At 42.4% G+C, this 13,228-nt stretch overlaps 1 protein-coding gene across 1 annotated transcript in view; it reads right to left on the bottom strand.

The window, feature by feature from the left end:
• The window catches only part of nbas (NBAS subunit of NRZ tethering complex), a 150,286-nt gene that overhangs the window by 89,802 nt on the left and 47,256 nt on the right, over positions 1–13,228 (bottom strand). Inside the window, exons 25-31 of the mRNA XM_070849214.1 lie at positions 11,645–11,818; positions 11,200–11,333; positions 8,138–8,200; positions 6,327–6,449; positions 6,094–6,196; positions 5,750–5,827; positions 5,463–5,617 (exon numbers count right to left, since the gene is read on the bottom strand). Of these exons, the coding sequence (XP_070705315.1) occupies positions 5,463–5,617; positions 5,750–5,827; positions 6,094–6,196; positions 6,327–6,449; positions 8,138–8,200; positions 11,200–11,333; positions 11,645–11,818 (830 nt within the window). The remainder of the gene's footprint in view (positions 1–5,462; positions 5,618–5,749; positions 5,828–6,093; positions 6,197–6,326; positions 6,450–8,137; positions 8,201–11,199; positions 11,334–11,644; positions 11,819–13,228) is intronic.

Here is a 13,228-nt window from a genome sequence, read left to right as displayed (position 1 = left end):
AATCAGATGACCTTGTATGATCCAGAGGAATCTGAATTTTAGTCACATACCAACTGATGTTCTTATGATCGTTGTGGGTGGGGTTTGGTTTAAAGCAAAAGTTGGACACTGTGGATAACAAGTGCAGAGCACGTTAAAAACGTACCTGTTCAGCTAGTCATTGCTATCAGCCAGCAATTTTACATCACTGATGCTTAAAATATTTGGATTTTCCTCCAATGTAACATCTCCGAGTCCCTCCAGTCTCTCTGTTCTCGAATGTTCTGTAGCGAGCAATGGAGAACAAGCTGTACCCAGCATGCCGTTTGGTGGTTTAACAGTTAATAAGTGTTGGTAGTAACACACTACTAATAACTATGTACTGTCGGTCTGAAGAGCTTGGGTCCTCAGTAATACGATCGCCAAGTGTAATGTCGATTTTAGTTGGATACACTTATTCGGTTTGTTATGGGGGTTAGATGAGACAAGTTGAGACCGTTCATATGTCTGTCCTGTAAAAACAGGGCTACAGGCACCACACAGTCTGCATAGCAAACTGGGTGGTACAGACTAAATGAGTTTTACTAACTTGCGAAAACATTTTATAGGAGAAATTGGTTATTGAATAAAGTTTCGACATTGTGATCAGAAACACTGTGAGACCACTCGAACGGATTTATTTACAAAGTCTAGACTAATTTGAGGGATCTAAGACAAGGGAGTTTCCTCTTGCAACACAACCCACACTCATTACCCTTAATAGGATTATGTAGCACATCACTTAGCATATGTAACAGAACAATGAATGTGTGAGTGTGTGTGCTTGTTTGAGATGTGAGTATACTCTCTTATTTTCTTGGTTTTTCATCACACAATTATACAGCAAGACTGAAAAAAACGACATGATTAATTTACAAATAAATAAATCCCACATAAAACAACAGCTTAAAAGGGAGCTCTGACGTCCGTGTCAGTTAAGTGGAGGAGAGGGAACTTGTCCTTGGGATGTGTATTCGACGAAGAAACACACACTGACCCACAGTTTTCTTTATCCCCTTACAGTGTGTGAACAAAGACAACTAACAGAAAGGAAGAGGCATCTCAGAATCCCTATCAGTGTAATGAAAGTAATCCAAAACATACATCTTTAAAAAAAGAGTTGTTAACAGCCTAGAGTAGACACACTCTGCAAAACACTCAGCACACAGCTTCCCACTCTTCGAGCATGGCTGGTGTTCTTGCCAGGAACAAGAGCTTTGTCCTGGCAAATGAGTGCAGAGGAAAGGGCCATGGATGGGTGAATGAGAGACAGAGAGAGGGCATGTTGATTATGTACTTGTGCTGCGGAGTGTCTACAGGCGTGTGTGTGTGTGTGTGTGTGTGTTTGTGTGTGGAAACTGCCTTAGAATTCAGTCACAAAGTGCTTTCCTGTAATTTTTAGAAAACTACTTACACACACGAGAAAACAAGTAAACATTTGTATAGCAGTTATCAATGGGACACCATAGTAGAGGCATCGCTCTCCTTTTGAGCTACACAAGCTGTGCATCAGCACATTGAGCAGCAGCGTACTGACGCAATCAGTCACTGTTTTTCTTGTCATTTCTGCTCTGGCTCTCACCTACTCATACAAGGTCTGGCAGGACAACCTGGTATCTGGTATCTGGTTTTCAGAAGATATACCGTATACATTTTACATTTTATATTTATCAGGGATACACCTGAAAGGAAGATTTTGACTCTGGTCTGAAGTAAACAAGTTAACAATATAAAGACTTGGTTGAGTTGAAAAGCGATAACATACCTTCAAATGAGATGTGTGTTCAAATGTGTTTGGCATGTTGTATTGACCTTGTCCACAGCAGCCCCCTGGCGGCAATGCAGAACCAGGATGAAGCTGGTAGACTAAACAGCAAAAAATCTTCCCATAGTCAAGTAACCTATCACGTGCTGATTTAGCAGCTAAGCATCATCTCAGTAAACATCCCACCGAATGCACGAAGCATTAGAAATTATAGCTAGCTAACTAGCAAGCATCAGTTTCAGCTAATAAAATGGATATACAGACATTTTTCCAGGCAAAAGATATGCCAATCTGTAATATAGATGCAACAGTGGAGACTACTAGGAGAGACCAGCTGGGAGCGGGAGGTAACAACATCAGTCAGCTTGCTGGCGCTGGGAATCCTACTGACTTAAGAGAAAAGCAAAGCAGTCTATCTTAAACCATCCTGCCAGACTACCCAAAACAGAGATATTTGTTTTCATTCAGCTACTTCAGAATCTACAATCGCACCGAATAGATCAGAGGCAAACGCTGTGTTCTGCTTTTCACTGCAGGAAATTTCAGCACAGCAGTCACTAAAAAGATACCGCTTTAGTAACCAAAGATGTGCTGGACTGGAAAAGTGTTTTAGTGAGGGTGCGGAGACGTGGCGAACGTACATCACATTGGCAGGGTATGGAGCAATGGCAATGCTATTTGAATTTTTAAAACTACTGGTATCGGTGCTGCACAGTAAAGTCACTCTCATAGAGCAACTGTTCATAATGATGAACATAATGACGCTTTCCACTCTAGGTTGAATTGCCCTCCAACCTTACTTGCTACGACACTCAAAACAAAGTGTTGGCAACGGCAGCAAAAATAGTGAAAGACATCCTTCGCAGAGATAAGGAGATTGAGTTTTACAGCATTCTTGTGGAAAAAGCACATTGTTTTAAGCAGGAGCAAATGGTGTGTGTAAGATATACAGAGGGACTGGAAATAAAAGAGCTATTGCTCAGATATGTGGATTGTTCTGAAGAGGTAAACGCAGAGACACTTTGTGGTCATATTAAGCAATGTGGATTGTACAGTTGCACTGGCCATGTTAATGGTGCTCAGCAAATACTCCGTCAGAATCACCCCTCTGCTATCTGCATTTATTTTATGGCCTACAAATTGAACCTGCCTGTCAAGCAAATTGCATAGTAACAGGATTTTTTTTTCTCACCTTTGAGAGTCTGAACACCTTCACCCAGCCAGGTATTCATCAGGCACACAAGCAGACTGAGAGGGAGCTAGGTGTCACAGCAGAGCTTACAGCATTGAGTGACACAAGATGGGCTTGTAGATGGAAAAATGTGTCCGCTGAAAAAGACTCAATGAAGGCCTTGGCTTTCTTTGTCTGACATGTCAGTGCCACCTTATTGTAGGTGTGGAGGTGCCTTGTCTTCTGAACAATGTTAAAGACACAAATTTCTGTGCCAGTTCAATTATTTTTCATCAGTTAGTCAGCGCAATTCGTGGCTCAAACAAGGCACTTCAAGGGAAAGACACAACATTGTGTAACACAGCAAGTGCCCTGGAGTGCATGAAAAAATGCTTGGAGAGTAAGAGGACCAGTCAAAGGTGTAAGGATGTCTGGATTGAAATCCAAACATTCTGCAAGTCAATTTGTATAGATGACAATGATGAGAGACTACACAAGTGGCCTGTCACACAGCCAGCAGCTCTTGACTGCACATTTGTCACCAGCACTGTTGGTCAGACAGAGTACCAAACAAGCAAAGCAGCACAAGGCATCAAACAGAAATGGGAAAGTCAGTTATACTTTCTTGTTTTGGATACACATCTGAGTGAGGCTTCAACAAGGTTTTCAATGCTGTCAGTGGCGTGAGGATGTAGAGTTAAAATGTGACTACGGAGGTGCACTGACTAAGATGACAACAGTGACAATAAAAATTCAAAGCTTACCCACTGAAAGCATCATAAGGGAACTTCTCTCTGGACATTATTTAACTATCAGAAACTTTTCCCGTTGGCTTTCTTATCACGAGGTGGCGCTGCAACATGTGACAGATTGTTCTCAGTAATTTGGTGTATTTGAAACGCGCTAAGGACAACAATGTGTCAGGAGAGACTGACAGAGACCTCACAGAACAAGTTAAAACAGAGGAGATCCTTGACAACTCTGATGTAAAGACGACATTAAGCCAAGACAATAGTTGATTATTAAACTACACATTGTTCATAGATTAGTGCAGCTTTAAGATGTATGAACTTCACTTTTCTCAGACTTTTAAGGACCTGCTGATGGTGTGTTTGCACCTCTCCGTTGCGTGTCTGTGAGTATCTCTCAGTCTCCGTGTGAGTGTGTCTCCTCTGTCTGTCCTGAGTGACGCTGTGGGATTACTTCAGTAGTTGAAGGGGATTCCCATGTTATTTTAAGAGGAGTCTTTTTGTCCTTGTGTAAACTCTTGCCTGGTGCCACTGACCACGACCGTTCAGGACACAGGCAGGTGTGTGTGTGTGTCTTTGGTATGTAGTACACAGGATAAAATGTGTGTCTGTGGAGCAGTTATTTTAATCTTAAGGACACAGCCAGCCAGTCTGTACGGACTATTAATTTCAGAGCGACAGGCACTTGTTCAGACACTACTTTCTGTCTCATATCTCAAATTCACATGCAGCAAACACACAGATGCACACGCTCACACAGTGGGAGTGCTACAATGGATGATGTTGTCCAAGTGTGTGGAGGGGGGCCTCTGTATTAGTTACTATAAATGAATGACGACCCAATTACTGTCCCACTTCCCCACTAGGAACAGACGGTAAGGTTAGACACCCACCAGGGCCCCTTGGAGATCTGAAACCAGCAACAGACCCAAATACACTCCAAAACAAATACTTATACTTGGTATAAACTTCACGTGACTGTAGGGGATCAAATAAAACCAACCATCAGTATTTCTTGCAAGCAAAAAACACACATCCACCCACACAGAAATAAATGGCGGATATCATACATCAACAACAAGCAAGGTCAACATCTCAGACAGCACACAAACACTTCTGCCTGGCAATTTTGTGGTTAGAATAACATCCAACTCATACCTTTCCCTCAATATTATATGTCTAACGTTTATTTTTACTCTGACCTATATCGATTTAAATATAAAGTGAGGTTCTATATTGGAGTTAGCCCATTAAAATGTAAATCGCAAAATGACCATTGAAAAATTACTGCTTTGCGGTTGTTTGCTTCCACCAACCAGTTAAGTCACATTTCACATCCATGTTTGTTTAGACCCGAGATTAGCATCACCAAGTCAGCATCCCACCAAATGTGAAATATGGTCACTATCTCTCTTCCTGCTTCTGAGTGATGGCGTTTACTGAACAGCCTGACAAATGTTTTTCCAGAACATTATGATGTCACAGTGAAGCCGACCTTTGGCATTTTGGATATAATGACATAATTAGCATATGAATTCTTGAGTTATAGTCAAAAACGTGTTTTGTGATGCCACAGTGACCTTTGACCTCTAAAAAAATCTAATCATATCATCCTTCAGTGAAATGTTGTGCCAAATTTGAAGAAATTCCTTCAAGGTGTTTGTGAAATATCGCATACATACGGATGGACAGGCAGACAGACAATCTAAAACATAACGGCTGGTCCTGGCCTATTAAGAAAAATACTTTTCCTCCTCACCTGGCCAGGCCCATGCAGGGGTCTGTCAGCGTTGTGGATGAGTTGAAGTACTCTCTGGCAGCAGCCAACACTAATTCCACACTGTTGTCATAGGCCACCTTCATAGCGTAGCCTTTACTCCGGAAAGATAAGCTGATAGGAACATCCTGGTTGTCCTAGAAACATTAATACAAAATGTAGAAATCAATGTGACTGCAAGATTGGAATTCATTATGGGTGGTTTAACATTTGGAGTCCCAAATGGGCAGTGTGTAGCAGCTAGAGTACCGCAGTCAAATGTAATATACCTTGGAGCAGTGCATGAGCTGCCCTGCCAGGCGTACGTTCTCCACACGGCTAGAACACAGCAGGGACTCAACAAAGACCTGCAGCAGTCAGGGAGGAGAGGGGGTAATGTGCAGGGAAGAGATGGCATTTAACTGAGTTAAAGTTTTAACATTGTTTGGAAAGTTGTATTATAGAATTCTGAATTAAGAGGTTCAGGAGGTAGAAACACACAGCACAAAATTACAGACAAAAGTGTTCACTCTGCTTGTCTTAAATTGCTGGGTTCATTTTTTTTTTTAATCAACTTATTTTAGTAAAAACCTGACTGTTCCCTGTAATCATCTTCTGCCATTTTGCCTGTTACCTGATGACATATCTCCGGTTTTAGACAGGTGTAAACATTCTGCTGCATGTCAAGCAGATCCTTCAGTAGACCTCTCCACACCGTCTCACTGACTGGGGGGTTTCTGGACACAAAAAAAAAAAAACACACACATACAAATGTTCAGTATGTTCATGGAATCTTGCCAGACATTTATGAATGTAAGTGTCTGCATTCATGCATGTGTGTGCGTGTGTGTGTGTCTAAGTCCATACTTGCGGCCAGTGTGGCGGCACAGCTTCACCATTAATTGGTGGGCTTCTTCTTCACTGCTCTGGCTGTTCTTCACATATGAAATGGGCTTCTGTAAGCCGTGTTTCTCCAGAACCTCCACCACACTAGTAAGTATAAGCACAGATATATAATCACTGTCAGTGTCGTACAGTAGGTGACCAGGAAAACCGCACAGTAAAAAAGACAAATACAGTTTTGAGTCACACTAATCAAGGTGTTCTTTCAGTAAAAGCAGAGGACGGGATGATTGGCAGCAGTGAGTGTCACAGTAGGAAATGCCAAAAAGTCGAAGAACCAGGGGTAAACTAAAACCTGAGTAATCCAACGGAGAGCACAGATGAGAAAGGTAGAAGATGTGTGCGCTCTTAGCTGTTCATTATTTTGGCAGCAGAAAGTAATTTGCAAGCCACAGTGCAGATGGAGAAAGTGTAGACTGAAGAGCAACATGATAAACTGCACGCCAACAAGACACCACCTCTTTGTAACAGTGCGTTTGTGTGTGTCTGGGAGCATGTGAATACCGGTAGTCTTATATGACTGAGGAAGAGTGTGAGTGCGTGTCTGTGTCAGTGTGGGATTAGCACGGCACCCCGAGTCTCAACAGGGTCGCGCTGCTACAGATGTTCACTCTCTGCTGCAGCTCATTACCATAGTAAACAGGTGTGTATGTGTGTGGTTGTATGTGTGTGAATGTAAGCAAAAGACAGAGACAGACAACAAGTCTTGATTTTTACAACGGTGTGTGTATTTGCTCGAGTGTGAATGTGTGTGTGGGAGGGCCTGCATGTTCCCTGTGCACATATGAATGTGCCAGCAAGTGGTAGTGGCAGCAGCTGAAAACAGCTTTTATTCTGGAGGCGCTCAGAGAGCAGACACTTCGCATTTACTGCCTGATTCATCTGGGTAAGAGTGTGTTAGTTTGTGTGAGCTTGTGTGAGTCTGTGTGAGTCTGTGTGTGTGTGTGTGTGTGTGTGTGTGTGTGTGTGAGTCACAATGTTTCAGCACAAAATGTACATGAACAGACTTTCTAGGCTCCCTGGGGTGTGTTTGTGCATGGTTGTGTGCGCCTGCGTGTAAATATGTGTGGATATTTGTATGTAAAGGCCAACACTAAGCTCTAACACAGGCTTTCCCATTGCTGCTGCTTCTTCCTCCTCCTCCTCCTCCTCCTCATCATCTACATTCACATTCCCTTCAGGCTCCCGCCCTCCCCCTGCCTTCATCCTTATCCTCCTTCCTTCCTCCTCATCACTTCACTGTGTTCGGAAGTTCACCCTGAGGGAAGGGGTGGAGGAGAGAGAGAGAGGGAGAGCGACACATAGGTGATTTTAACCTGTAACAGAGAAAATGCCTACGGCTGTTTGAATACCATGGGACAAACAGCGGTCCTTTGATATCGGGTGTGTGTGTTGACTGCACATCCATGTCTCCTCTCCTTCTTGGTGTTTTCCATCAGGCCCATAATGGGGGAGGGAAGTAATAAGCATTGCTACAAAGTGAACATTTCCCAGGCAATGCAGCACTAATCACCCAACTGATAGGCTGCTCTCTTCAGCACTTTAAATGCCCTGCTACCGAGTACAGCAGAGATGTATGGATGAGGGGCCGGAGTCAATTCAACCAACAGTCCAAATCCCCAAAAATATTCAATTAAAACTGAAAGGAAAGGAAAGGGAAGCACAGCAAATCATCATATCGGAGAGCCTGGAACTAGCTATAATCTGTACTCCTGGCTGAGCCGGGTGGACAGGAGGGGTTGAGGGAGAAAGATGGTGCAAGTTTGATGACATACCTGAGATGCTTCTCAAGTTTGTCCACCTGATCATGGAGGGATGCGGTGATGTCCGTGTCTGGTCTGTAGGATGATGAAACACATATACACAAACAAAAGCTCTGGTTATTTTATGTTTATGTCGTCAAAACAGTTTTTGGAGTAAAAAAGTAGAGCATTAAGTAGAAATGTCTTTTGCATATTAAAGTGTCTGCACAGTGTGCAAGTGCATGCCTGTGTGTGTATTTATGCTAGTGTGGTGCATACAGTGTAGAGTAAGTGTGTGTGTGAGAGAGAGAGGCCTACCACTGTGAGGTTGTACTGATTCCCCACTAAAAATAAAACCCCATGATGCCTTGCCTTGAGGCAAAGCATTCTGGGTCAGGCTGGCCAGTTCCCCGCTAGAGTACTGACCCTGATGAAACAACCTTCTAAGTGTCTGCACCAATGCATGTGAGTGTACATCAGCGAGTGAGTGGTGTGTGTTTGTCTGTTTTATTGAACACACGTCTCTGTTTTTACACACACACACACACACACACACACACAAACTCTTGACCTGACAGTCCATTTCTCTGCATCTGTCTCTTCTGCTCTGACTGTCTCTGTTGCTCCACCTCCTGCTCCTCCTCTTTTAATATCCTTTCTCACTCGTTCTATTTCCCCCCCCTCTCACCATCTAATCCCCTGCTCATTTCCGCATCTTCCACTCTCTAAAAGGTAAATGCACATTACATTCTTTTGAGCAGATTTGGACCTAATTGAGCTGTCTCACTAAATCTGAAATCTGAAAATTGGGTTGAAACTACTAACTCGTGGTTTCTCTCCTAGCTTGCAAATCAGTAATATTCTACACTGGGATGGCAATCTTGGAGCTGAGAAAGTCAGAGAAATCACTCCTGGGAGAAATGTGAACACAGTAGAGCCCTGCAGCATTGCTAATCCAAACACTGCAGCAAGGAGGTCCGTCTGTCAAAGTGAAATGCTTAGTATGAAATGCAGGACTGTACTAATTTAGAGGAAAAACATGTACGAGTATCATATACACGCAAATATTTAAACACTAAGACCCTGTTAAGAGTACTTAACAAGCTCAATGGCTAAACTGTGGTATTCAATCACATTAAATGACAAGCATGCTTTGATCAGTTCAGCCATGAAAGACAGACACTGAAGGAGAAGCAGAACAGGATTGCTATTGGTTTCGCCTGACTCAGATGCCTGAAGAGTCTACCATGTGCCACTTCATGAAACCAGGGTTTGGTTTCTCCCAGCGCACTTTTCCACCAGCAGCAAAGTCAGAGACTCCAGTTTTTATAGGGACCATTTCTTTGGTAGTGCTGCTGAAAACTGGTGACAGCCAGATCTGTGTACTATTTAGAGTTACCGGGACATTGTTTCTGCAAAGACATGATGCTGTTGAGACTTTTTTTTAATGCTGTCAGTGTCCCAAATAGAAATTCCATTTGCCTATGTTGGACTGGTGTGGCAGCAATAATCTATGAGACGGACATCTCTAAACCTGAGCAAATAAACACTCAATAGGCAGCCAACTAAACACAATAATAATAGCAGTACTAAACATAGAAATATTTGTTACATCCCTACTGGCATCCTCTTACTCTACAGATAGCAAGACTAATGGTGTCCAATTAATTGCTCACAGCTGATGAGGTGATTAATGACATTAAAATTACTTAGCTGTTCTTCAACATTAGCAAGCTGGCTAGCACCAAATTAACCAGTAGTTCATAAGAAGCCTGTTGCTGACTGTTACAGCCAACATATCTTATGAAACTCAAAAGAAGACGCCAGCTGTAAGTGGCAAAATGCTTTTTTTGTGATTTAGGAAAAGCTGATTAGCTTTAAGGTGGATAGTAAGACTTAAAAACAGCACCTTTGGCTCCCGGCATTAGAGTTGTTCAGTTTAGTACAACCATACACGGGTTGAGCATGGCTCTGCTCCCAAACAGTACCATAATATCTTGTTTCAGAGCAGCTGCCCCCTGCTGCGAGTGTTCAGCAGGGGATAAGTGCATACGATCACGGCACAGCCAAAGCTAGCTATGTGAGCCAGCTGAAAAAGGCAAAAGATGCCATTGTTGAAAAGCATGGTACTTCATTGCAGTCAAATGACACGAAAAAAAAGCAGCATTCATTGTAGTGGTGATTCAATTTTCCAATTAAGGTGCACACTGAAAGGGTAATTCCATCTAAGAATAAGTAATTTTAATTCATTTTAACTACTCTACACTCTACAGGTCCATTTTATCAACAATTTTCTCTTTTGTACTCTCGCGTTTTTCTCAGTCTTTTATTATCACTCATTCACTCTCCTTCAAATGCACTTCATACCCACACGGCCTCATGGGAGACTTAAAGGACAGGTCCTCTTGCTATATGAAATAAAATGTGTTACAAAAGAGGTGGGGGAAGGAGAGGCAGCGACAGCAATAATAGAGGGAAGGAAATATTGTATAGACTGTAGCTTGGCTAACAGATGGTTCCTTAGAGTCAGAGTTAAGCATGAAAGGGAGAGAGGAGGAAGAGGACAGGAAATGTGCAAAGGGAGGGAGAAAAAAACAGAGGTGGTAGTTAGGTTTATTGATAGGTTCTAGGGGAGAGGTGGAAAGGTGTAGGGAATGGAAAGAGGTGGCTATGTGCTGCATATAAAGATAGACGACATGTCTCCACCTCTGCCCACTGTACAAAAATGAAGCCAAAATATTTCAGATAAGGGTGATGCTATCTTGCACTGGCGGCATCATTTGTCTGCGCATGTCCTACTCAATTGCAGGGCGGGGATTAGCTGTCAATCATGACATCATACCCCCTTTTTGTAGCATTAAATAACCAATTAAAATCAAATTTGTCAGAAAAATGAACACTTGAACATAAAGCAGCATGAGCAACAAACTGCAATCGGGGAAAATTTATGTTTACTTTGCGTGAGTGTGACCAATGTATTCTAATGGATGAAGCAATGGTGGACTGATTCACCATCCTCATATCATGGTTTACATAATCTAAATGAATCTCATGTAAAACATGCATGGCTCCATGAGTGTGTGTGTGTCTCTGACCCGTAGCCCCTCTGTGGCAGACACTCCAGTATGTCATAACAGAGGCTGAGCTGGTCATCTCTCTCACAGCTGTAGATGCACTCCAAAGCGACCGACATCAGCTGGTCTGGGTCCCCAATGATCCTCTGCTGGCACTAGAAGAGAGGAGAGAGGAGAGAGGAGAGAGGAGAGAGGAGAGAGGAGAGGAGAGGAGAGGAGAGGCACTGAGGTATACTGTATTTTTTCCCCTTCGAGTGTTGTTCGAGTGGTGCATGTTTTCTAATAGCCAGGAGACTTGTCCTTGGCTGTGCCCTTATGGGGTCATAAATATAACATTTACAGCGCTGGGATAGGACACTGGCCCTGACATGACACAAACAGCCAGTAGAAGCAGTGTGTGTGTTGTGGTTTCCCAAGTGTGACGCCCCTTACACTTGTGTTTGTGTGTGTGTGCTTGGATACTTACATCAGGTTTGGAGTGCTGGAAGATCATGAGGGGCAGGGCGAGGTCTCGCTGGCCCAGGCTGACCAGGTACGCTCTGAGCAGACATTTAGCAGCACCCTCTTGTTGTCCCTCACATCTGTGCAGGAACGGCACCATCCACTGGAAGGTGTCTTTCACATAGCTCTCGAAGGTGGACTGGTCATAGAAAGACATTTACTTTAAAGACACAGTAAATGCAAGCATAATAAAAGTGATATGATCAGGTGCCTGCCACACACATAGGTCACTTACAACCTGCGACCATGGTCTCTTAGTTGTCCCATGGTCCAAACTTCCACCTACAGCATAACTGTTTTTATCCTGGACACCTCATGTCCAATTCATGTTCCAAAGTACTGGCAAATACTGATCATTTCTGAGCACAAACTAAACAGTTATTTTTCAACAGTTATTGCCTGTATGTGTAGTAAAAATTATATTGCTACAGCTTTTTTACTAGACTCTTTGTGCAACATTCATTTTTGTACTACTCAAGTACTGTACTGGCCCAAACAGATGACAAACTTTTTATGTAAATTACTTTTTAAAAAGTATACACCAGAGGTTTCCTAATCATAGCAAGAATCACTTCTTATATTTTAGATTAAACGACTGATTGATTTATTGATTGATTATCTTTGATTTATAGAAAAAGATAACCAGTGGATTAATCAGGAATCCATTGAGAAACCTTTCGTTAAAATGCTAAACAGAACCAATAAAGCATGCCAGTTTTCTGAGAACATGGGTGAGACATTATTTTTTACTTTAAAAAACTGTTGCATTGTGGGTTCTAAGTACCCTTCCTGCTGCTAAGCTGGTACATTTCTACTTTTCATTCCATTATGTGTCAGCTAAAATTAGCAAGCCTTGTATCAAGTGTTGAGTTAGCTCAGAACTTATACGCTAGTTCACGTGATGTGTTGCTGCCACAGAGGAAATAAACTCCAAATGAGTGGAAAACCTCTAGTGACAACTCAAATGTACAAACAAAACGGGCAGAGACTTCTGTCATGTGGCCAGGAACACAGAATGTAATGTTATGAGGTGGTAAGAGCCCAAAAAAGAAAGTGTGCACAGAGTACATGTTTGCAAAAAGTAATTAAAATCAAATGTGTTGGAGCATTTCCTATTCATAAATATAGATTCATTCTCTCATTTGTTTTAATGTTTTTAGAAGAACGCAAAGTAGTTTAAGCTGAATTTGCATGAAATCAATTAAACCTGAACTTGAACTATAATAACTACAGTATGTGGGTTGTACTGTGATTTGCGCGGATGAATGTCAAGTTCGTGCAGGGCCTCGCCCCCCCCTTGTGACAGCTCTGACTCAGGAAAAACCGATAGCAGTGCATCCAGAGGAAAAAATTAAATTCAAAATAAAAATATTCTGATGCTAAACGGAAGCTTGCACACCCACACGCAAACATTTTACTTTGCTGCACTGGGTCTCTGATAAAGAAAGACATCAGACGCAAGCAAAGAGGGAGATTTAATCTAGGCAAGTTTGGTAAACATTCACAGACACACACACTCACATAGCACCCAAAGGGAGTACCAGTCAAA

The sequence above is a fragment of the Pempheris klunzingeri genome, chromosome 18 (genome assembly GCF_042242105.1).
Source record: "Pempheris klunzingeri isolate RE-2024b chromosome 18, fPemKlu1.hap1, whole genome shotgun sequence".
In the NCBI taxonomy this organism is placed as follows: Eukaryota; Metazoa; Chordata; class Actinopteri; order Acropomatiformes; family Pempheridae; genus Pempheris; species Pempheris klunzingeri.
Note: the sequence above shows the minus strand (reverse complement) of the source record. Positions and strands in the feature narration are given on the sequence as shown.